Source organism: Sesamum indicum, linkage group LG2 (assembly GCF_026168435.1).
Source record: "Sesamum indicum cultivar Baizhima isolate 11 linkage group LG2, ASM2616843v1, whole genome shotgun sequence".
NCBI classification, from domain to species: domain Eukaryota; kingdom Viridiplantae; phylum Streptophyta; class Magnoliopsida; order Lamiales; family Pedaliaceae; genus Sesamum; species Sesamum indicum.
Window position 1 is genome coordinate 22076980 of NC_142658.1, and position 25447 is coordinate 22102426.

Genomic DNA, 25447 nt, shown 5'->3' on the forward strand with positions numbered 1-25447 from the left:
CGTAAATTTGATTTTGGTAGCAACAGCCTATATATATAAATATATATTTGTTAACAGGTAGAGTGCTTATGTTAATTATAGCATAGCAGGATTAGAATTCTTTGGCAATTGCAATAATCCAATCCAAAAACATACCAATTAAGAAGTACTACCTCAATCAAATTTCAAATATTGCAAAAAAAAATTATGTATTCTCGTATTTTCTAAGTGGATAGACGACTTTCTATAGAATTTACGTAGCACAATAGTATTCTTGAATACAGAAATCAAAAATAGTTTTAGTTTTTTTTTTTTTTAATTATGAAGTGGTAACAATTTTCGTCTTGTATTAATGTATTTGATAAGTTTATTCTATAATTTTAAGGATTTAGCACATTAACAACAAAATGGCTTGAATTCGCTGAAATCGCAGCAAATGCTTACGGGACGTGCACGTACTCAACTTAATTTAGAGCATCTTTTCTGATCATTTTAGCAAATTTTGATTATTTGTCCTAAATTGTGGAATTATTAAGATACAAAATTATAATTTTCGCGACGTATCTATAAGTGATTAATATTTTTTATCCTGTAACTTAAGCTATTTACAAATTAGTTCATTCTTTTGATAAATTTAGTAGCCGTAAACATTTAATATTTGATCATTTTCGGACACTTTTAGTTATGTGTTAACAATTTTAATCTCATTATACTGAGATAAATACCACTTTTTATCCTGTAACTGTAGGCTATTAATACTAAAATCACACGGTGTTAAAACTTATTAAAAAATGGACCAGACGCGAAAAGTTGAAGATCATTTTTTGTCAAAAAATAAACTGAATATATAAATAAAATAAATTATAAGACCAAAAATACTATCAACTGATATAGGATGATATAATTTATCATATTAAAATTACACAACAAAAAATTGCATGAACTCATACAGAACTAAAATTGTAATCCACGTACAAATAGGATTAAAGATACAGTTTTCCACCATACAGAACCCTTGAATAAGATCAATATATTAATTCAAAAACACAAGACATAGCTAGAAATTGCCGTTCCCTCCGGATTGAAAGACTACATCAGCAGCTAGCTAGTAGACATAGGCTGATCATCCATAAAGAAGGCATGCAATTCAAAATCCAACTGGATTTGATAGTATTAAAATTAATTATATGATATATATAATACATTAGTCATATGATAAATATATAATTAAAGAAAAGTGATCAATAATACGAATAAATTTACTATACAACTAATTTGATGTCGCCAAACATAACATGGGTAACAATTCCGCATATAATGATAACGTCAACATTAATGTAAATCCACATTTGATTGAATCGGGAAATTTAGAGATGTGAAAATAATATACGCTATTGACAATACCTTTTGTAGACGAACCAAAACATACAAGGACGCACTATTTTATACTACAACATTGTTCGCTCTATATATGTCAAGTAACACCCGAAGTTCACCCGAACACTTCAGTGGGGCAAAAATAGTATAATGTTCCTAGTGAAGTGCTCTGGGAGAACTCCAGTTGAAACCCGACTCTTGCTCGCTCTTTTTACTGCTAACAAGTTTACCCGTTGTTGCCTATTTATACAAGAGCTAGCTACCCAGATGGACCGATCCAGGAAACGCAGAAGAGCATGAAACTGAATTTAATTGATCCTGAAACTGAAATACACAAGCCGAAGGATTCAAAGACGGGACAGTTTCTATCCGAAGAAAACCAGGAAAATACATGCCAGTGTCTGAACCTGGCCAAGAATGCAGGCTACATAATGAAAAGAGAATAAGTTTGACTTCCAGCTTCCTTATTTGCTGTATCCATGAGATTATATATCAATGCAAATCAAGTTCGCACATTGCTACATGCTAAAGCTTTAGCATAAATGCATCAAGACATGCATTACTTCTGATTGCAGAACCATCACAGCTGAAAACGAAACGACAAGGGAATCTAGAGAATGAATATATTCCGTCCATGATTTCAAATCTTGAAGTATTGTCCCATGTTTGCAGGTACGTTCAGTGGTACGTGCATTATCTACAAGTTATACTCGACTAAGACCTGAAAGAAAGGCTCAGCTTATAATATGATCACCGAGCTGTATATATATACTAGCTGGTGCCAGTATGGATTAGCAGCATGCAAATCACGGAGAAAAGGGATCAGGTTACCTCCAGAGTTCCCTCAATCGCTTCATTGAGTATCTTCATCTTGGAAGCATGCGCACTGAAGTGTTTGGGGGAACTCCTGTGGCAATCTGGTATAATACAAAGACCTAAAGTTGCAGCAGATGCGCAGATGAAAACACACTCACAAGTAAGGAACCAGGGGACATAATGCGCAAACCATGGTATATATAACATGTTCTTTTTCTTCTTGTTCTGATTAACCAAGAACATCAACCTTATCCGTCTCTCGCATCAACTCCAAGTCTCTACTTATGGCAATACTATCCAACATTAGCTCTACCGTACAATTTGCTTCTAACAGAAAGACTGGAAATCTTCTTGTAACCATCCAGTAAACAGCAGCGACATAAATTCTAAAACTGAATGCAAAGTACTACTTCGTTACTCCTGCAAATCCCAGTTGGTTGCAGGCTTCATATGCAGAATCTTGAAACTAAACTTTCTGAGACATCACGGACCCAATATTTCCTGTGCAGCAAAGCCGAAGTATTGATTAAAGAAATTTGGCGGCTCATTGATGAAACAGGAGATTACATCTCTCAGTGTTATTACACCGAGAACTTCATTCTCCTCCCCTACAACCACATAGATCCTATGAACTGCCCTGGAAGCGAGTGTGTCTATCACGTTTCCAAGAGTCGAGTTGGGCTTGCACGTTATTGGCGTAATAGTCTTCCCAGGATCATTGGTGGCTGAAGCAATAGTACAGATGAAATCCTTCACAGTAAGCTCCCTGCAAACCAGATGGAGATGGACAGTTTAGATTCAAGTTGTGAACAAACAAGATGTTTTGCATGTCAACTTAGATAACTAGCTCAAAGCATCTCAAAGGGCCTGAAGATTTTACTTCCTCAACAAAATGATAAAACAATTCTAGATTCTACCCGAAAATCCTGAAGAGTTCAGGCTTGAGCAATAAAATTCTAATATCTCTTATGCTTATGTTGCCAAGAATTTTCCTTGTTGATCCCTCGAGCACCGGTAGGCCTCCAATTTCTTTTTCCTTCATTTTCTTGAATGCTTCCAGAATCAGTTCATTGTCTCGAACACTTACAACCTGTTCAACTTTGAAGATTAATACATGGTCACCAACATCAATTGTTAAACACAATGGGCTCGTGGTACGGACACAATCACATGAACCAAATTAGCTGTCTCAACAATTATTAAAAATCTCTTACCTGATCCGGAGACATGAAAGGAAGTCCCAGCTCTGATATAGGATGTGCAGCGATGCAATCAAACCAGTCCCTCCCTTTGCATCCCTGGAGACCCTGTATAACTGCAGATTGAGTTATAAAGTTTTTTATGGATGATTTCCCTGTCTCAATCACAGGTACATTCCGCAGCCTATACTTTGAAAGCAGCAGCATGACACTCAACATTGAACTATCTGCAGCAACTGGAATAAAAGGTGCCCATCGATAGGATTTTAGGATTGATCTCACCTATAAATGCAAGGTCTGAGTCAGGCGCCATCCTCCAACATAACTCTCTATTGTTGAACAAGACATTGAATTTGAAACACGCCAGATTAGTCATTCTTTAACAAAAAGCAAAAGCTCATACCCACAAAAAACCCTGGAAAGATGGTCAAATGAGAGATGAAAAACATATTGTTCTTGAATTTACCGTTGCGGACTTAAAAGGCTCCTCATGAAGCAAAGCCTTGTAAAAATCTTCGCCTAGCTTATCTGCTGCCCTGGGTAAATCCTGTCCCACTACTCTATCTGCAGCCACACCCCCGGCTACAGCTGCCCCAACTGCAGCTGCAGCAAGTCCAGCAGCTGCAATAGGGCCTGCTGCCCCAAACGCTAGTGCACCAAGAGCACCAGCAGCACCCGTGCCAACACCAGCAGCAGCAGCCGAAGTGGCAGATAAAGCAGCTGCCGCAATTTCTGCATTCTGCAGCACCCAAAGAATTATAGCAGAGTAATCAACGATACCCAAGTATCTTTTTCTCCAATCATTGCTGTCTCTGGAAGCAGGGTCGACCACTGGAGCTGACAGAATGTTGGAATCTGATAAGATTTTGATGGCATCACTAATCAATGTGTCTGCTTGAATCTCAATTACTGCACATATTTTAGCAGAAAATCCGTATCAGACTGCGAGTTTGATATGAATCATGGTATATGAGCCAGGCGATGTCGATTGAGAATTGATGGTATCACCTTTGCCTCCAGGGACTTGTGGGAAGGATGAAACCGGAATTTTTGCAAATGAAGCTGTCAGAGAGTCCTGCAACGACTGGCTTAGCTTCTTCCTGCTTTGGACCATCTTAAAGTAAGCATCACAGCTTTCAAGATCCTTGCTGCTCTCTGATTCTTGTGCCGACGCCATTTAGTTCCTACCAGTAGAGGGAAGGTATGTAGAAAATTTCAAATGATTTAGCTGTTGATCAACTACACAAATTTTCTTTATATCAACAAATAATACCATTAAAGGCAGGGCTTCTCAATGTAATATCTAGAACAATCATGAGAATTCTTTATTATCCACTTCTTGAATACGCATTTCTTATATATAGAAACAGATAATGAAGTTATTAAGTGTCTCGCTTAATCTGATAAATTACAAAAAGATATTGTCCTTGGAAAAGTCATGCAGGATCTGATTCAGACAACTAATATCAGATCCGAAGTGCTTAGGCATTCCTATTAATTATTCATGCGTTAATTTTCCATTGGATTATCATGATTTACACCATGGCTTTTGCAGTAAGATTATGACTTCATGTCCACTGATACTAGATTCTAGCGATGATCGTTACATAAACATGAGAAATGAAGAAACGAGAAAGGATTAAGGCATTCAAGAAGTGAAGGACAGAATTTTACCTCGTAAACTTGCTTGAAAGATCTGAAGGCCCACTTTCTGCGAATTACGCTTTCAGTTTCTCAGAAGAACAGGATCAGTCGGTTTTGTTCTAGTTTCCATGAAGAAACAGGAACTGACATGTGTAAGCAACATGTACGCGTGTCGTCAGGACATTATGACCTCGTACATCATGTTTTGATCAGTATTTCCTTCGAGTTACCATAATTAGCAATTCAGCACTATATTAACATGAAGTAAATATTTTATTAAAGGCTTTCCTTACAAAGAGGACATAAATCGTTTATATATCATTTATATTAGAAGGTTATTTAGCATTTCCTGGTTGTAACTCGAGGCTTAAATGGACGTTTTGTCCTATAATTATGGTATTTTAATATTTTAATCCTTTAATTTATTAAAATAGCAATTTAGCCATGTATATTTCTAATTTTCGCAATTTCAAGAAAACATTATTAAAGTTTTTAGAGTTGACATGGTATTATAATATTACTTTCCTGCTAATTTTATCCTAAAAATTGCATAATTAGAAAAGTTAATAGACTGTTTTACAATGTTAGCTACTGGACCACAAACTAAATAATTATAACTGCACAATTAAAAATACAATAAAATCTAATTTTGATGGCGTAATCTAAAATATATTTTTTTTAGTTGAAAAACTATAACGAGCTGTTTAGAGTAACTTTTTTTTTTAACAGAACTATCTAACCATGCATTCGAAACTCCCTAAATACTTGAAAGAAAATACATCTTTAGAAAGCAACTTTTGATATCGTTCATTGTTATAATTGAAGGTGAAAAATTATGATAAATAGTTTTACAATTGATTTTCATTATTTCAACAAACGAGATTAAAACATTAATTTTAATTATTAAAAATCATAAAAATATTATAAATATTTTGATCATATTTAATATGACAAAATTTAAATTTTTATATTAATTTATTTGATGGGAATTGATAGTACTAATTTATACGATTATTCACCCATTTTTCCACATATGATTCTCATTAATTTACTTATTTTTTACATATTTAGTAAAACCCCAACTGGACCCTGGCCGATTCACTGTGAATCCGGACCAATTTTAAAAACATTGCTCACAGCACAGGCACTCACAAGTGAAGTTCGGCATGAGGGGTTCTTACAAAATCTTGCATGGACATGTAGCACTCTTTCAGCGCTATTAATTGGACTCTAAATCCTTTCGGGAAAAAAAGGGAAAGATTTACAAATAAGGTGTTTTCAGTTTAATTCATGGTAATTTATATTAAGGAAATTATTCATTGTTTATATTAATTAGCAATATACAGAGCAGATGATCCTAATTGTAAATGTATCTAATTATCAGCAAAAAGCTTCTTATTAATTAATAACAATAATATATCTGCCCTTTTTTACAACTCTCCTGCTGTCTCATACATGTTTTCCTCTAAATGCTCTAAAAAACTTCAAAAAAGCAAATGGATTAGCAGAGTTTGCCTTTCCGGCACTTGAGAGCACCAGCATATTTTGTGAGGGTTCCAACGAATGATCCAGGCCTGTACCTGATCAAGTTCATCCCTACCAGTGGACTCTTGCTATGTTCAAGTGGTTGCCCTGATTCAGTAAAGAAGGCTCCATTCTTGAACAGGTCCCCCTCAGACCGCCATTGCCATTTCATCCATTGGTCCTTGGTAGCATAATCTCTTTTAGTAACCTCCTTCGTGTATCGGTAGTTTGAGGCCCTAAATCTGTTGCCCTGGCTTATGATGGTGGGGTGAGCGCTTCCACCGATGGCGTATAATTCCCAATGCGAGTAGTCATTGTTCACCACATGGGCGAAACCCCATCGGACTCTCGGCATCCTCTGAATCAAACCTTTTCCGAACCTGTTGAACGCAACCGTCACTTGCATAATTGCATCTATAGAATGACTGTCATGTGCACCCAAGAGCATCACCTGCACCACCAAAATTTAAAAAGTCATCAGAGCCCCTTAATTGAATCTTGAAGTTAAACAAGAAGATTTCAATTATCATTCCGAAAACTTTTGATCAAGATTATGGTGATCAGTAATTACCTACATTGTTTAATTTCCAAGAAACTTAAGTCATTGTAGTTAACAGCCGTAATTTGAATGAATGGATTGGATTGGTAGTGATTTAGCTTACATCATTATGGTGGTTGAATTTGCAGTTGGAGATGGTGATGGCTGTGGAACCCTCGATCACATCAATGAGCCCATCATAACCTTTAGACAAGGAAACATGATCGATCCATATTCTGTTTGAGCTATAGATGTTAATGGCATCCCCATCGGACTTGGTACGTAGCCCTATGTGCGACAGTGTGTCTCTGATCATTCCGCCGGAGGTAGGAACAATGTTATGAATCCAAATATTATGGATTATAATGTTGTGCACAAACTGAATAGTAATGCCTGCTCCATAGGCAATATGAACTAGCACTCCTCTCCCATCAATGGTCTTGTCACTAGTCATAATCAGCTCATTTTTTAGCTTAATGACCATGCTGTGTTTGAAGATGATCCACAAGGGCTCCGTCTGCAGAATAGCATGGCGAAGCGTTCCGGGCTTTGGGTGGTCCATATCGTCGTCCGAAGGGTCATCCACCAGATAATACCTTCCCGCTTTACCTCCAGTTGTGAGGTGGCCAAAGCCTCGGACACAGTCAGCAAGCCTCTTCCGGTGTTTAGCCCAGTCGCGGTCACACCGCCAGCACCGGTCGATGGGGTTCGTGGCCTTGCAGTCATCTTCTCCCAGGTTCCTTCTTGTGACATTTTCATTCATCAAAGTCCTATATGAATGTACATGTCAAGATTTAAACAAAACAAATTAACCTTGGGATCAAATCTTATTCTGGTCTAGATTCTCATAGATGAAGATTTTAAACATGAAAAAAATGACTTACTTGCCAACTAGTTCGTTGAATTCATCAGTGAGATCCTGAGGATTTGGGTTGTATTCCTGGAGGGATTCCTGGTAGGACTCGGCGGCCCGCTTCTGCAGATCCTCGTCGAAAGTGGCGATCTTAGCACACGCTTTCGGCAGCGTTGCAGAAAGTGAGAATAGGAGAAAGAGCAAGAGTAAGGATGATATTTGATTGTTGAGCGCCATTGGAGATGAGTCGCCCCTTTATTTTTCTATATAGAATAATAATTAATGTACGTAGAGAATCACTGGAATTTTCAAACCAGTGATTCCACTTATTGATTGAACGTCGTCCCCGTCAAACAATAATTAATACAATAGATTTATGTTCATAATGTGGAAATTAGTTCCACGGAAGAAGTTATTCTGATTTCCGGAGGTAAGGACCAAGATTTTATACATAAATGTACACCTCAAAGGTTTGTTAATATTGAGAAATATATGGCGGGAACAATGTTGGACCATTCCATACACTAGTGACTACTTCTTCTTGGATAACTGCGATTACAATATTATTAGAGGCTCATCACTTTTTTAGCTGTTTTCACCAGAAATTTTGGTGGATTAAACTTCAAACTTAAATGCCTAAAAATATAGTCCATCACCAATTAGATATTACTTATTCGGTAAGATTGAAGCCTCACGATCAGAAAATTATGCGTCTAAACCCCATAAATATTAGAAAATATTTTTGTTTGATTTAAACCATCACAAATACACTTGCTATGTGATTGGTTATTTTCCCTTAATTGTACACCAATGACACAACAAATATGTTGTACATGTTATATGATTGGTTTAGGTAAGGCCACACCTGATCCCAACTAGAACTTCCCAAATTATTAGATGTACTATGTATGTCTATTTTTATAATAAGTTGTTTTTTTTTTTTATTTGAATGTATTTGTTGATTTTAATTATTGATGTATTGAATTAATTTTTAAATTTAAATATATTAAATTATCATTTAGACATATTATATAATTTAAGTTATTAATACATTAAATTAATATTTAAATTTAAATATAATGAATTATATAATTAATCACTTAATATTAATAAAAAAGTCACTTTTATTTTTTCACATAAGTGCATTTATATGTGGACCAATTTAAACATATTGTTCTGCCCAATTTGTGCTTCAGGCCCAAATTAAGTCAAATTTATTTAGTCACAATGGATTTAATTTAATAACCATCTTTTTTTACTAAAAAATATTAAGATAAATTATAATAGATTTTTATGAGATTTATTATAATTATAAATATTTTTTTATTTTTTAAAAATTATAAATATTTTCTTAAAATATTAATTCCCTAATAAGTATTCTTTTTGACCCCTCATTGAAGGGGTATTTGTTAAGGTATTTATAATTTTAAGGGGGTATTTGTAATTTTTAATAAAAATAAAAAATATATTTATAGTTATGATAAATTTTAAAAAAATTATTGTAATTTAAAGTTAAATTATTGTTAGCCATTTGAATTGCATAGTACAAAATTGGTGTATAATTTTGTTTTCCATGTTATGAATACACGCAAACATAGAGAACATTTATTTTAATCAGTACACATACGATTTAGCCCCAGATCAGGATTTAAACACCATACAACATCAATTGCGTTGGTAACGACATTCAGCGCAACAGCTGAGAGTGAGAATTGCGCTTCAACTGCCCGCGGTACTTCTTCTTGAATCCATTACCAAATTCATGTCCCGCGTACTTTACTTGATTGTGGTAATGGGGTCGAGCTCATGAGTCGACCTTCATCCAATACTTTAAAGTTCGAGAATAATTTGAAAGTATAAAGTTATGGAAATTAGAATTGTCCCAATGAGGACATTTTGATGCCTAAATTAGCTAATTAGTCTAATTAAAAGGTCTAAATTCATATCCTCACATACGTTGCTAAAAAATCACACAGTCCATATGGCCAGAAAAAACAACATATTTGACTAGTGATAACTTTTTCTTTCTTTTTTTTTGACAATTTTACCAAATGTACTACCTTTTTAAGAAGAATTTTTGTCTCAATACAAATGAATCGAATGAATCAAAAGTAACACTCCGCCTTAATTACAAGAAGTACAGTACGTTCCCCCAACGAACCAATAAATTATCCAACTTGATTGTCGGTTCAATTATCATAACATTGTTTCCAATTATAAGGTCCACATATTTTTAAAATCGTTTCTTTTGTAGGTAATATTAATTTATTTTAATATTTTTAAGAGATGATAAAGAAGGCACTGAGTAGATCAGGACTCGGGACGGTATGGCTTTTAATTTTATGGACTTGATCGGATTTTGAGTCTTGTCCTAAATCCCTTCCAATAATATGTATACATATATTTAATTTATTTAACGTATTCAATTTTTATTGAATACATATATTCATAAAATAAATTATATTCTTTAAAAAAGTGACATTTTGCATGTGATGCATTCAACTAAATTTAATTTGAATTAAAAAATTTTCCAACAAGCATTCTACGTTTTTTGTCAATAGTTACGAGCTCCCGTAAACATACTCTTATTCATTCAAAAGGATTCAGGGGAAATGCTTTAATTTACAAAAAGAATAATGTATATTCAAACTTGAACAGGCTTGTCTGAACACTTGAGCACCTCATAAACACCTGCAAAATTCGCGTTTGTTGACGACAGGTACATTAAGCCATGATGTTCTTGGACTTCAGCAACGGAAGTGGCATTATATTCTGCATAGAAATTCACTGTTTCCAGGATCTGACCGTCAGCACCGATCTTTTGTCCCAAAGCAAAACAGCTCGGCTTAGGTTGCAGTCTTTGAATGTTGACAGCGACCCAAAAGTCCCCTGATTTGGTTCTTTTAATGTTGTCAGGGTTCCCTGGAAGTTCCACGAAAATCTCTGAAGTAGTGGCTTTGGGGCCCTTGAGCCAATATCTTGTTATTCTGCAGGCTATGTATTCTCCGACCAATACAAATGAGCCATCCTTGCTCACAGCCACCCCGGCTGCCAACGCCAGCCCCTTCAGGAGCACTGTCAGCTTTTTTGTCTTGGGATCGTATTTCAGTAGTCTTCCGGTTCTCTCTTCACTAAGGAGTATTTCCGTCAAATTACTGCAAAAATTCATGAAAGACCTGAGATCACTAGCTAACTTCATTATTAGTTGGACCTACTTGTTCTTGTACTTGTTTTTGTAATATTTCTGAATAATCTACGACACCAACATAAATCAGTGCGTATCCACATGATCGGAGTTAAATTACGTGAAAGATGGAATATAAATATCTCTATTCGTACTTGTCATGTATTAAACTACATTCTTTCTGTTATTCCCTCCAATGATTTCTAGATTACTACTCCACTTAATTTGTGTACGTAATTTAAGCATGGAAATGAAGGTTTACTTGGTCTTATGTAAGAGGGTGCCGAGATCTCCAATATAAATTTCTCCAGTATTTGGATCAATGTCTAAGGCATCTGCTTCATCAAAGCGCTCTCCATCTTTTCCACCAGCGAGCTGAGTTGCAAGGCCGCCACCACTTCCCACCACCATCAGGCCATAAACAGCGTCAACAAGGTAGAGCTCTCCAGTTTTGTGGTCGAATTCCATGCCTAATGCCCTCCCACAAGTCTCAGTCAATTTCAGGTCGTTCCCGTCAGTTCCATCACACAATTCCTTCGACCTGAACAAGTTTGGTTCCATCTCAAAACAATGTTAGAATATCTGTAACCATTGTCAAACAGTACTTGGAAGTAGAGCAGAAGATGTTACCTGTTAGCAGAAGTGGTGGCAAACTCTACGAAACCAGTTTCCGGGCCCTGATATTTGACAATTCTTCCATCACTGAGACCAGTGTAAGGTCCAACATTGTGCGAATCAAAGGCATAGGATTCAGAACCAACTGCTGGAAGTTGAAGCTTCTTGAAGGAACGAAAGCAACGGGCTCCAGCATTAAAGGGAAAGCAGAACAAGAACAGTAGAAAAATGGGTACCATTGCTATTAAGGAGACAATTGAACAATAGAACTGGATTCTTGCTATATAATTCTTTGGCCTATTACAGACGTGTGGTGAATATTTGAGATGATCCTCTCCCAACTGTTATATTTAAAACCAGTCATTTCAAATGTATTTATTATGTGGCATCTCACTTGGTACGAATCCTGGAAACTGGAAAGTGAGTGCTCACTGCTCTTTCAAATGTATTTATTATGTGGCATCTCACTTGATACGAATCCTGGAAACTGGAAACTGAGTGCTCACTGCTCAACTTTCTATTCATGCGGAGGCTCTTTTTCTGCATTAATTGGTCTCTGTGATTAATTAATTTTTTCTGTCCTTTGCACTAATAACATATATTTCAATTTTATTTTCTGTTAATTACTATCTACAATTTTCAAGCACAAATAATTCCCTACCCTATCAACCATCTCATTTTCTGCCTCCTTATCATCTTATCTCAATTTTCTCTTCTTTTTCTCATTTTATTTTATTTTTTAATTATGATGGATCACTATTTATTGATATTTATTTTTATTACTCTGATAAAATAAATAAATTATACAATAAAAAATAATAATATCTACAATGACTCACGTTTTATGAATAGTATAGATATAAATACATATTAACATTCTATCGTCCTGTGCCTTTTTATGATAACCACATAGCGAAAGCCGGGTACCCACTAGTGATAACTCCAGGCCCACTCTCTTGGCTCAAATGAATACCTTCTGTATAAGCCATAGAAGGCCCAAACGGCCTTCACTTGTCATTGAGTAACTGTTGAGGCCCAGAGGACCATCTCCCAATCAGCCCATCAGCATCTGCCCACTACATTATAGCAATTGATTTTCAATTCTTGACAATTATCAAAATTAATTCATTATTAAGTTCATTTCTTAATTATAATATCTTAATCTATAAAATATTTTCAATCTGTTTTATATATAAAAGAAAATGTCATACCCGTTGTTCGACAATTGTAGCATATTTTTTTGGCAAGTTTATTATTTTTACTTTTTTTTTCTGAAATTATTTATAATTACACAAAATATCTTTGATCTTTTATAAAATTACAGGTATAACTCCTAATAGGATATTTGTGTAAAATATTGGGGGATATTTTTATAATTATAATATAAAGAGGTGTATTTATAATTTTATAAAAAAAATAAAATATTTATATAATTAAATTTAACTTTGAAATGCTAATATAATTTCCCCTAATATTCATATAAGCATAGTTTGGTTTGCACTAGTTCATGGATTTTAATTAAATTCTACACAGTTTTTTGCACAAGACTTGTAGGGTGGCGTTCGTATTCCATACTTCTTTTTTAGCATTTAAGCTCTAATAAATGTTGAAACAACATTACGGGGCATAGCTTTTAATTTATTTTGACTGAATTTTAGATAAATAAAGTTGAAATGTACGATATCTTCGTAAATCCATACGTTCAAAATTTTGATTTATGGTTACTTAAATTTGGAGTCGAGTATACATTTTTTTCACGATGGATAGTCAAAGTCTTATCTCAATTTTATAAAAATAATTCCCTTCTATTTTTACTATTTTGAATTAATTAAATCAATAAATTAGAACGAATTGACTGATTGATAGATTTAAATTTCGTAGATTAGAGTTAATGGATTCCTTTCTATTATAATTTTATATAAACTACAATTTCATATCCTAGAAATTCTTAAATTTCTTTTCAATTTTAAAATTCTCGACAACAAACCCCTTCCCTTACCCCTCTGTTTTAAATTCATAAAATATTTTGTATAGTGGATTGTTTAAACTTATTGGAAAGTTATATTTTATGAAATATAGATAAATTTTTAATTCTTTTGATATTTAATTATGTGAATTTTTAAATTTAAATTATTTTATTTAAATGTAGCATAAATGAGTTAGTTTCACGGTAATTGGAGTGAGTGGAGAAATAGTTAATATCAATATATCGATTGGGAAAAAATGACCAATTGAGAGCGACGTTACAGATAATACTTTTTAGAGTAAATCGGGAAACAAAGAAGTCAAGAACCACCTCCGCCGTCTCTCTCTCTCTCTCTCTGTCTCCATTTGCGCTGCAAACAGAGCAAGAAGGAAAATGGTTTTTGTGAAGGGTCCAGGGCTGTACTCTGACATTGGCAAGAGGGCCAGAGGTAAATTCTTCCTCGAGGGGTTTTCTTTTTCTATAATTATTTTCTGTATCTGTGCGTACTCTCTGTTTTTATTTATTTATAGAAAAATAAGATTGTGTTGATTGAGACGGAATAATATTGGTGGACTTTCGGTGTTTTCAGATCTTCTTTACAAGGATTATCAGGGTGACCAGAAGTTCACTCTCACTACTTGCACTTCGAATGGGGTGGTTAGTATTGTATAAGAACTTCCTCTCATTCTACTAATTTTCAACTGAAATACCCCGCGTATTTATATTCAGAAAGTGTGGCATTGATGTGTTGTGTGCAGTGGAATTTAGGGTTCTGATTGGGTTGTTTTTGGCACGAGATTAGCTGTTAGAAGCTTCTTCTTTCTGTGTGTGTGTTTTTGTCTGCTGAGTTTTGCAGCAGAAAGCATTTCTAGCGCTCATTATTTTCCTTCTATAGTACATTATTTGCTGAGTTTCTATAAACAATAATGTTCAAGTTTTTACTTTCTTTTCATGGCAATTATAAACATGCCCTGGACTGGAAGCAGATGACACTTGTATATTTGAAAACTTTTTTAGCATGTTGCTACCTAATCTGCTGTTTTCTTTTGGTTTTTAGATCGTGCGTGAGACATTTAAATTGTTATTCAAGGTTTACAAAAGAAATTTATTGAGCTGGCTAACTAGGACGGTATGAGTATGTGTGTGTTTGTGTGTGTGAGTTTTTCTAGGACAGTTTTTGTTACGTATCTTGATGAACAAGCAGCCATATCTTATAGTCATTTAATGGTTGTGGTATATAAGTCGTAACTTGTGATTTGATTTTTCTGATTATGGGATATCTAATGATTTGATTGGTTTTTACTCTGTAGATTATTACTTCATCTGGGACTAAGAAGGGTGAATTGTTTTTGGCTGATGTTAATACCCAGCTTAAGAACAAGAACATCACAACTGATGTAAAGGTGGATACTAATTCCAATGTAAGTCATCTTATTATCCCTAACAGTGATTCTTACTTTTACTTAAGACACTTGTCAAATGTTTGGTTTCTCGTTTGAGCTATTTTGTTGGGCTTGCTTTTCAGCGAGTTGAACGGTTTACAGGAAAACTTTATGTAATTACACCTGGATCGGTTCTAATTCCTTACACCGGTAGATGTATCGATTTTTATTATTCGTTCATAGCAAAAGGCAGAGAAACTAGCTGAACAACCACCACTGAGGTCCCTATCAGTCTTGCATAGTTACTAGAATTACCGAAGTTGTGTTTGGATTTTATTTAAGAATTTTATGTGAAGGATTTTAAATCAATGCTGATTATTGAGAGAACAGCTCAAACTTGCTAAAGTGTTTAATATAAGTTATAACACAAAAAATCCTAAGAAACGCTATGGACTTTAATCTTAGCCTCGTCACCTTCAATTCAAATACATGTAAATCCTCTAGTGACTGGTAAGTAGTTACATTTCTAAATTTATAGTAGCTGGGCAATGATGTGGTAACCTGGGAATCTGAACTATTATTTCATCTGAGAGATAGTGTCCTCAATAAGTTACATTTCAAGTAGATTCCTTGCAGTCAATGTGGTATGGTGCCACTGCATTAATTTATGCAATATTTGTTCTCTTCATTAATCCATCCGAACTGTCACCTTGATCGGCAGAGCTATGTGGATTAGACATGTGCGGACCAATCACTTAACAAAAGGTTTCTGATTATGTAGGTTCACACAACTATCACGGTTGATGAGCCTGCTCCTGGAGTGAAGGCTATCTTTAGCTTCGTTGCTCCAGACCAGAAGTCTGGCAAGGTGAATTTACTCCTAGATGTGGTTTTCGGAATTAGTTTCACCTTTGCTGTGTGTATGCTAGTGTTCCCAAATTAAATTCTGAGTTTTCTAGGTTTGCTAACTTTGGTAACAGGTGGAACTTCAATATTTGCACGAGTATGCTGGAATTAGCACTAGCCTGGGACTGACTGCAAAACCAATTGTCAACTTTTCCGGTGTAGCTGGGAATCACAAGGCCGCCTTTGGGACTGATATTTCATTTGACACTGCTACTGGGAATTTTACCAAATACAATGCTGGAGTCAGTTTTACCACTACAGACCTAATTGCATCTTTGATCCTGTGAGTACCCTTAAAGTTTAAACGGATCTAGAAAATAGAAATCATCATGGCATGTTCTGGTCCCTATAGTTAAAGAGAAGATTATTTCTTTGAAGTATGGGGAAGCTTGCTAGAGTCAGTTATTTTGTCTCTTTCCCATATTGATGGCTTCTTTCAACAGGAACGACAAAGGCCAAACCGTTACTGCATCCTACTTCCACACAATCAGCCCATTGACCAATACTGCGGTTGGAGCAGAGTTAACCCACAGCTTTTCAAGCAATGAAAATACTCTCACCATTGGGACACAACACTCACTTGATCCTCTGACGTCTGTCAAAGCTCGAGTGAACAACCATGGGAGGGCAAGTGCTCTCATACAGCACGAATGGCGTCCAAAATCTCTAATCACCATTTCAGGCGAAGTGGACACAAGAGCTATAGAGAAAAGTGCAAAGATTGGATTGGCTGTTGCTCTTAAACCATGAAATCAGAAATTACCAAGTAAATGGTTGGCTGCAACATTTTCCAGATACGGAGAAAGCAATAAAGCAGATTGTATTGTTTCTAGCAATTGCTTGATTCTAGTAATGAAGCTCAAGCTTTTTTTAGTTGTGATGAACCTTGTAATCAACATTTTGATTCACCCGACATGGTTTTAGCTGCATTCAAGCTCAATCTACTCGGCAACTTGCATTAATCTTTTTTCTTTCATATATTAGTTTCTGTTTGCTCAGAATCACTACAAGTACCTATGAGCTATTAGAGCCTCTGTAAAAGAAATTTTATAAGGGTGAAGGAGAATATTTTTACTAAGAAATGATTTTCAACTTAGAACAAGTTTCCTGAACACCGTGAGCCCCTGTAAACACCTACAAAATTGGTATCCACCGATGCCAGGTATAATGAGCCAAGATGCTCATGGACTTCAGTGATGTAAGTTGTATTATACTCTGCAAAGAAATTCAGGGTCTCCAGAATCCGACCGTTGGCACTAATCCTTTGTCCGAAAGCAAAACAAGTCAGCTTAGGATACAATTTCTGTATGTTGACAACCACCCAAAAGTCCCCTGATTCTGTTCTCTGGATATTGTCAGGGTTCCCTGGAAGTTCCACGAAAATCTCTGAAGTATTGGCCTTGGGACCCTTCAGCCAATATCTTGTTATTCTGCAGGTTATGTACTCTGAGACTAATACAAACGAGCCATCCTCGCTCACAGCCACCCCATTTGCCATGGCAAGCCCCCGCAGGAGCACCGTCAGCCCCTTTGTCTTCGGATCATATTTCAGCAGTCGTCCACTTGTGTCTCCACTGAGGAGTATTTCTGTCATGTTCCTACAAAAATCCATTAGTTAGAGCAACTTAAAATGAAGCATGTGTTTGACGAGTAATTTTCGATGGTCCTAACTAGATTTCTTCTAGTCTAGTTTATGAGAAAAATTGAAATGAAGAACTACTTGGTCTTTTGGAAGATGGTGCCAATATCTCCAATGTAAACAGCTCCAGTAGTTGGATCAATAGCTAAGGAATCAACTTGATCAAACCGCTCTGCATCTCCTCCACCAGCGAGCTGAGTTGCAAGGCCGCCACGACTTCCCACCACCATCAGGCCGTAATTGGCGTCAACAAGGTAGAGCTCTCCAGTTTTGTGGTTGAATTCCATGCCTATCGCCCTCCCACAAATCAGCGTCACTATCGGGTCGGTTCCATCTGTTCCATCACAAAACTCCTTCGACCTGAACAAGTTTGATTCCATCTCAAAACAATGTTAACTTATAGCATCTGCAACCACTACAGTTGTAAGTAGAGCAGAAGATGTAAACTTTACCTGTTAGCAGAAGTGGTAGCAAACTCTACAAAACCAGTTTCGGGGCCCTGATATTTGACAATTCTTCCATCATTCAGACCAGTGTAAGGTCCAACGTTGTGTGAATCAAAGGCATAGGATTCAGAACCAACTGCTGGAAGCTGAAGCGTCTTGAAGGAACGAAAGCAACGGGCTCCAGCATTAAAGGGAAAGCAGAAGAAGAATACTAGAAAAATTGGCACCATTGCTATTAAGGAGAGAATTGAAATGATGGATGATTCCTTATCCCTCCTCAATAGAACTGGTCCGATCTTCTATGTATGTACCTCTTCGGCCTGTTGCAGAGACGTGGGGTGAAGAGAACACTCGATATAATCCTCTCGAACGGCTATGTTATCTGTGAATCAAATGTATTTATATCATCCGTGGGGGCTCTCAAGTTCATGCCTAGGTTTTCTTATCAGCATTGGCGTCCAGTACTAGTCAACTGTTCTGCACCTGCACCAATGAAATAAGCAAGTGGGCTTCTGCACAGTCAAAATGTGTGTACTTAAAATTTTAAAATAAAATTCAAGCAGATTTATGTAACTATGTCTATGGATCTTACCTTATTCCCCAGGTAACAAAACAATGATGCTTATTATATAATATTACAACTTGTTTTGTGATAAAAATAAAAATAAAAAGAATTATAAACATTTATTAAATTTGTTTAATTAATAAAATGAAGTTTGTATAACTATCTAATATACTTTGTTGAGTTTATGATAAAGTATGTTGCCTTACCATCTAAGATATTTCCGTTTTTGACAGATGATCTACAACAATATTTCAATCCCCATATTTCTAAACTTCCCCCTTTTGATGGTGTCGGTGCCATTAATATTTCATCACATAGCTGAGACAGAGAACGCCACAAGTGCAAGTGCAAGGCTCTTACTACTTTTTATTGCTTCAGCAGCAATCGACTTGCACCGCCTACATTCAGTAACAAGGAATTTGCTGTGTCTTCTTTGTTCATGATCGAATTTGATGATATTAACTACACTACATAAAGATACGATGTCGGATTTAGCATACTCGCATATTTGCAAATAGATACTTTTGTCTCTCAGAACGCCCTTCTAATTAAACATAATTCAACAGACGATATCATTCCTCATCTCTTCTCTCTCGTTCTTCCACCATGTTGTAAGAGCCGCTATTTTTAATATTTCCCACTTGTTTCGGCATAGAAATCAGTCAATATCAGTAAACTACAAATGAAGTAAGCTCAAAAGGGAAAGCTGACTAGAAATCAACAGTCAAAACATTCGCATGTTGGAGGGCGAGGGAGACGGAAGGCATTCCAACATGTAAGATTTACTCCATAAACATCTCCGTTTCACATTACATTCTTCCAGAGAGGGATAGTTCGATCCCTCTAAGATCACATGACAAATAGGGCGTGTTCACCACTTCCTTTTCCAGTAATCTTTACTATAGGCAAACGGAATATATCGACATGGCGCAGCAAGGAAAAAGAATGGTAGAGAGAAAATGGAATAAACAACGCAATCCTATGGTTTACCATTTGGTTTTGGTGAATTATGAGCATGTTGATGGTACGGTGAAGCATGTGAACCATTTGGTATTGAGAGGCTTCTTGGATGCTGCTGCCCATTTCTGGGGAACGTAAACTGGTTTCTGAGGCCGTTTTTCCCATTTGGGCTGGAGCTGACTCGATCTGCTTGCATTGTCTGAAAGTAGTAAGATGAGCTCGCCATGTCCTTGAGGTTTGGCAGAGGTTTAAGAGCATCAACAACCTCGCTCATTAGAGGCCTGGCTTTGGGGTCCCGGCTAAGACAACGAGCCGCCAACTGTGCAGCTTTTTGGGCACCTTTGATGGAAAAATGACCTTCCAGACGTGGATCTATCAACCGATAAAACCTTCTCCTCTCACCCAGATGAGGCCTAGCCCATTCTACAAGGTTATGCTCCCCATTAGGCCGGTTCTTGTCCATTGATCTTCTCCCAGTGAGCATTTCGAGGAGGACAACACCAAAGCTATATACATCGCTTTTTGATGTAAGATGACCTGTGTAGAAATAGACAAGAGCCGCTCAGAACAAAAGCGTGACATTGTGTAAATCCAGAAGAACTAACTGAGAAATCTTTACCAGTCATGACATATTCTGGGGCTGCATAACCATAAGTTCCCATCACACGTGTAGAAACATGAGTTTTTCCTTCATCAGGTGCATCTTTAGCAAGTCCGAAATCCGAAAGTTTGGCATTATATTCCTGGAAGAAGAAGATATGGCAGCCAAATAAAAACCTTCCATCCAAATACATGTCGCAAAAATGTGCTTAACAAGAAAGTGGTTAGAAAATAGTTGGGTGTTTACAGCATCCAACAAGATGTTAGACGTCTTAAAATCACGATATATCACTGGTCTTTCTGCCTCCTCATGTAGAAAAGCGAGCCCTTTTGCAGCACCTAGAGCTATTTTCATCCTGATTGACCAGGGAAGTGGCAGAGACCCTATAATTATAACAATGGTTAGAAGTGTGCAATCTTGGACCACATTTTGGAAAATAATACTACACAGAAAGGTCCTCAATGCCTAAACATTGTAATATATGCACATATATGCAATTTTTGTCACATTGGCATTGAGAAATCGACATGTGGATGATGCAGCATCAAGCAGCAGAAATAGATGTCGTAAAATGAAGTTCTTTCAGGAATGTCCCATGCCTTCCAAGTGCATATTCAAACCCGATTCACTAACGATTTATCTTTTGATATCTCCAGTGCAAGCCGTGTGATACAAATAATATATACCAGGCTAACAAGTGACAAGCTTTCCATATACGTCCGAGTACTTATCACCAGTCAATAGAATCTCTCACTAAGTGGATGCCAAAAAACATTCACATCTTACAAAATATTCTGGTTATCATAATCATGTAACAAAGGCATCTTCTGGCTGATGGGAGCTGACAAGTTAGAAATGCGAATTTTTGGTTTGTAACAGTTTTGTGCACCTTATATTATCGGCTGTCACAAAGTGCATCACAGGCCAAACATAATCAAAATCACATAGAAAACAATGAGACAGTCTAAATGATGATGGAAAAGATGCTGAAACACACTTCACAATAAACTATGCCACGCAGATCACTTTATCGCCCAATTACCACAACAAAATACAAACTAAGATAGCAGATGGTGGGAGAGGATTAGACCATAAATATCAGAAGGTCCAAGTGGCTTTATCTCCTGATGACAGTGAAGGCTAAACCTCTGTGCCAAATGCACCAGGAGACATAAAAAATTAATAACAAATAATAAAGAATACAAGGGTTCCACTCAAAGGGGAACCAAACAAGAAAGACGAGTAAAACTGAGTATTTCATATAATCAGGTCAGGTTAGCTAGTCCAATCGCCGTGCAATAAAACTCAACATTGGGCAAGTCATTTAAGATTTTAGTTCTTGCATATCATGTTAACCATTAGGAAGACCGAATAGAAAAATCAAGAATATTCTTCGACCAGCATATTCAAGTACCAAATTTACAGATAGGGAAAAGCACCTATACACACAGAGAGATCAAACCAGTCAAATGCTTATAGAATTTAAACTACAATTCAGCAGATTATGAGATGTTATTCTACAAGATTAACATTTGCCCAAAACAATCCTGCATGATAAAACCAACAACACAAAGTGCACTGAAAGAAGGCTATTTACATACTTCTGAATAGATGGTTCTCCAAGCTTCCTCTGGGCATGAACTCATAGACCAACAGCCTCTGATCATCTTCAATACAGTAGCCAATTAATTTAACCAAATTAGGATGAACAAGGTCACCCAAGAAATTTACTTCAGCCTGCCAAGTAAATAGAAAGTCAGAACTATTGGATACGAGATAAGGGAACTGTAAACAGACTACAGAACCAATTCAAGTAATTTGAATTGAGAAAGCATCAAACCAGCCATTCTCTGTGACCCTGAAGTCCATCATGATTAAGTGTTTTCACAGCAACAGTAAGTCCGGTCCCAGGTTTAACTGGTGCTGTGCCATTCTCTTCAATCCATCCCTTAAACACACAACCAAAACCCCCTTCACCAAGAAGAGATTCTGGTCTGAAATTTCTTGTCGCCAACTTGAGGTCATTAAAAGCAAACTTCCGCAGCCGAGAAGAAACTTTAAGTTCCTCTTCAAGTTTGGAGCTGGAAGAATTGCTTTCAGCGTTGCTTGTGGTGGTGGATGGGATTGCAGGGGCTGCTGGTTGGTCTCTGCTTGTATCATTTGTAGACTTACTTTCTATTCACATGAAATGGAATAAATAGTTAAGAAGACAGAACTATCATCATTATGTGAAAAGTTGAGAGTGGTATTTCCAGATTGGACCAAGTGCATCTTATTATATTGCTACAGATTAAATCTATCGAACAGAATAACCATCTGTATTGTCTGATAATAATGTAGCAAGGTTTATATACTATACATAGCTTCCAAACTGAATTCACTCAGATATTTGATACTTCAAAAGCGAGGAAACATTATGCCTAAATTGCTCAAGCAACCTGTTCAGAGATTCTCCTGTGACAACTTATTAAGTTCTAATCATTTTCTACAATCAACTACTAAAACAACATGCAACCAACAACAAAGAGGCAGGTAATTTTTAAAATTTAATTAGCAACTAATATTTTCTATGTGCACAACAGGCAACACCGTCTCGATATTATTCCCATCTTCATCAGTACATTTACTCTAGACATTGAGCAGTTAACTAAATTTTGTTACAACACTCCTTCAGTCTTCATTGAGCATGCCCAACAACATCGACATAGTATCTTTTTATTACTTACTGATCTTAGATTTATAATTTCACAAAATTAACAAGTTATTAAGTTAACAGAAACCCAAGTTCCTGATAGTCCTGATATATTCACAGACAAATTGAGCTAGTCTAATAATGGGACAAAATAATGTAGAATTTTAATCAGATGGTGCACTGACAGAGAAAGATAATAATCACTTGGTTGAATCACAAATCACTCTTTTTTGAAAAAGAATTTAGTCCATTCTTCGGCTAAGTGCAACATATATAAATAAACTCTACCTAAGCTTATGCAGCCTTGCTACGTTTAAATTCATACTCTGCAGTTCCAAAGAACCTTTAGAACAGTGGTTATGATGGTATATGCACCAACTTGAACTAAAACCTCCCTACATCTTCAATGACTTCTCCTACATTACTTTTAATAGAATTCCCAACGCCTCTCCCTCCCCCCAAAGTCATTCATTGCCAGAAAAATAGCTTGGCTTAAGTATCAGACTATCAAAATAATCTCAAGCTATTAAATTTTCATTTTTTGGGTTGAATTTATTAGACATCCATACATTGTCCGTAAATCCTGAAGTTCATCTACCTTCCTTTGGCTTCCCATGCCATCTCCTATATTCAGAAGTCAGTTCAGTTCTCACAACACAATAAGCAAGTACTTAAAGAATTTTGGATACCATACCAACCAAAAGTGAGAACTATGAAGAAGCAAAAACAAAAGCTAAGAATTTGGACTATAACTTGCATACAGCATTATGGAGAAGGGTGAAACAATTACCGTGAGTGCTGATGCCACTAACAGAGTTCTCAACTTTAGATCTTGAAGTAATACAGCTGCCAATAAACCTTAACTTAATCCAACAACCAGTTTCCTCCACATCATCATCATCTTTTTTCTTCCTAACCTTTGATTTCTTGACATCCCAAGACTCCACCTTTGAGCCATCATCTCCTAATCCCATATTCTATAGAACCAAAAATCATCCAAGAATTCCGAATTCCCGCGCCTTCTTTTCTTCCTCCCTTAGATGGAGTGAAATTACACCAAATAGTCCCTCACTTCCAGTCGAATTAAACTCAAATCCCCAAAAAATCACCGAAAACAACTCAAACCCATTTCAGAAAATAAGTCAAATATTACGGCAGTAAACCTTCCGTCCGCTTTCAGGAAACTGGAATACCCAAAAGCAACCAACAATACTTTCTTCACTTCAAGAACCGATCTTCATTTAAAATCAAACAAAATTGTGGTGGGGGAGAGGGAGCCCTCAAAAGATCAGCTCAACCCAAATAGCAATGAAGATTACAGAATATTCTCTCTACTCCAAGAATTGTTTTTTCTCAATTAAATCCGAACAAATCGGCGAAATAGCTCAGGCCCAGTTGAAAAGACGAGCTGAAAATTACACTGAAAGGGGGTACAACAGAGCTCAGTGATTGCAGATCACATGCTTGACCTTCAAAGCACAAAACTTTGCCCCTTGGCACTGTGCAACAAGCAAAGCTAGAAATCAGATAATAATAATACTAGTGGAGATAATAATCTGAGTTTAAAAAAGTATAGCTATAACTATGCCACCACCCCCGGAAATGTCTCTCTTGAAAAAGATATCGAAATCTCAGCAGAAAGACACAAATTGCGCTGACCAGTTCAATCCTCAACAAAGAATTGCAGATTAGCACAACACATATAATTCGATCATCCACAATAAATATTAGTTAGAGGTATATTTTAAGATGTTTGTTGTGTGATGTGTATGTAATTTATGGCTTTATATGCAAACAATAAAGAAATTAAAAAAGTAAATGAAAAATGAATGAATTATCATCAGTTCTTACTTTTTCTTATAGAATCTACGACTAATAAAGCAAATGGAAGTCTGCCCGGAGAAAATGGGCAGGAAGTTTCAATACCAAAAATAACCTTCAGATGTATGCTTTTCGGTCCGGTCCACACACTGTTTGTAGGCAACCAAAGTGGATGCCCCCAAATAAAGAAAAGATGAGCATATATTTAAATGCTTTGGCACAAATTTAAGCTCGTGTCCTATTTTTCCTATTTCGGAAGAGTTGCAAGAGAATGTTTGAATAAAATTTCTTTGAATAGAAAATATTAGTTTGTTCTCCTTACTATTTTGATACCAACATAAACATGTATATTAATATCGAAATTTAAAATTTATATTCTAAAATCATGATAATAGATTGTAGAATCGATTTTAAAATTGATAATTTCTTGATTTGTTATGTTAAATTGCTGTTTTTTTGTATTCAAATTTAACAGGTGAAATATTTAATATAATTATAATCATGAGATATTCTTGAAAATAACGAATTCATGTATTAAATATTATGTTATTTTTAACTATTAATTATATTATATATTGCCACATTATTTGTGATTACTAAACGTATAATATTCCATTTCAAATTTTGTCACTTTCTTCAATCAAACAATGAAGAACCCAAATTCGAAAGGTAAAGTACACACATACACAACCATTGTCACTTCATTGTTGTCTCTGCATTTCCTTCCGGACCAAAAGAAA

At 36.1% G+C, this 25447-nt stretch overlaps 6 protein-coding genes across 6 annotated transcripts; 1 reads left to right on the plus strand and 5 right to left on the minus strand.

Annotated features, from left to right (window-relative positions):
• Window positions 1-2350: 2350 nt before the first annotated feature.
• LOC105156555 (Cystathionine beta-synthase (CBS) protein) lies at window positions 2351-5162 on the minus strand. The gene is made up of 6 exons (XM_011072721.3): window positions 5046-5162; window positions 4380-4555; window positions 3838-4280; window positions 3387-3653; window positions 3090-3262; window positions 2351-2938 (listed from the first exon to the last, which is right to left on the minus strand). The coding sequence occupies exons 2-6, from the start codon at window positions 4546-4548 to the stop codon at window positions 2656-2658; spliced, it is 1335 nt and encodes a 444-aa protein (XP_011071023.1). The 5' UTR covers window positions 4549-4555; window positions 5046-5162; the 3' UTR covers window positions 2351-2655.
• A 1215-nt stretch (window positions 5163-6377) lies between these two features.
• On the minus strand, window positions 6378-8343 carry LOC105156556 (pectate lyase). The gene is made up of 3 exons (XM_011072722.3): window positions 7962-8343; window positions 7202-7847; window positions 6378-6990 (listed from the first exon to the last, which is right to left on the minus strand). Exons 1-3 carry the CDS (start codon window positions 8165-8167, stop codon window positions 6517-6519), a joined length of 1326 nt encoding a protein of 441 aa, XP_011071024.1. The 5' UTR covers window positions 8168-8343; the 3' UTR covers window positions 6378-6516.
• Window positions 8344-10499: 2156 nt separating this feature from the next.
• LOC105156557 (protein STRICTOSIDINE SYNTHASE-LIKE 12) lies at window positions 10500-12048 on the minus strand. Its single transcript, XM_011072723.3, has 3 exons — window positions 11745-12048; window positions 11377-11655; window positions 10500-11085 (listed from the first exon to the last, which is right to left on the minus strand). Exons 1-3 carry the CDS (start codon window positions 11966-11968, stop codon window positions 10575-10577), a joined length of 1014 nt encoding a protein of 337 aa, XP_011071025.1. The 5' UTR covers window positions 11969-12048; the 3' UTR covers window positions 10500-10574.
• Window positions 12049-13965: 1917 nt separating this feature from the next.
• LOC105156558 (mitochondrial outer membrane protein porin of 36 kDa) lies at window positions 13966-16945 on the plus strand. The gene is made up of 6 exons (XM_011072724.3): window positions 13966-14143; window positions 14285-14352; window positions 15006-15116; window positions 15859-15945; window positions 16058-16266; window positions 16427-16945. The coding sequence occupies exons 1-6, from the start codon at window positions 14089-14091 to the stop codon at window positions 16731-16733; spliced, it is 837 nt and encodes a 278-aa protein (XP_011071026.1). The 5' UTR covers window positions 13966-14088; the 3' UTR covers window positions 16734-16945.
• Window positions 16946-17028: 83 nt separating this feature from the next.
• On the minus strand, window positions 17029-18530 carry LOC105156559 (protein STRICTOSIDINE SYNTHASE-LIKE 12). The gene is made up of 3 exons (XM_020691826.2): window positions 18075-18530; window positions 17704-17982; window positions 17029-17581 (listed from the first exon to the last, which is right to left on the minus strand). Exons 1-3 carry the CDS (start codon window positions 18296-18298, stop codon window positions 17077-17079), a joined length of 1008 nt encoding a protein of 335 aa, XP_020547485.1. The 5' UTR covers window positions 18299-18530; the 3' UTR covers window positions 17029-17076.
• An 862-nt stretch (window positions 18531-19392) lies between these two features.
• On the minus strand, window positions 19393-24718 carry LOC105156560 (serine/threonine-protein kinase PBL34). Its single transcript, XM_020691825.2, has 7 exons — window positions 24481-24718; window positions 23677-24385; window positions 22035-22369; window positions 21796-21931; window positions 20441-20577; window positions 20213-20336; window positions 19393-20130 (listed from the first exon to the last, which is right to left on the minus strand). Exons 2-7 carry the CDS (start codon window positions 23858-23860, stop codon window positions 19613-19615), a joined length of 1434 nt encoding a protein of 477 aa, XP_020547484.1. The 5' UTR covers window positions 23861-24385; window positions 24481-24718; the 3' UTR covers window positions 19393-19612.
• Between the last annotated feature and the right edge of the window lie 729 nt (window positions 24719-25447).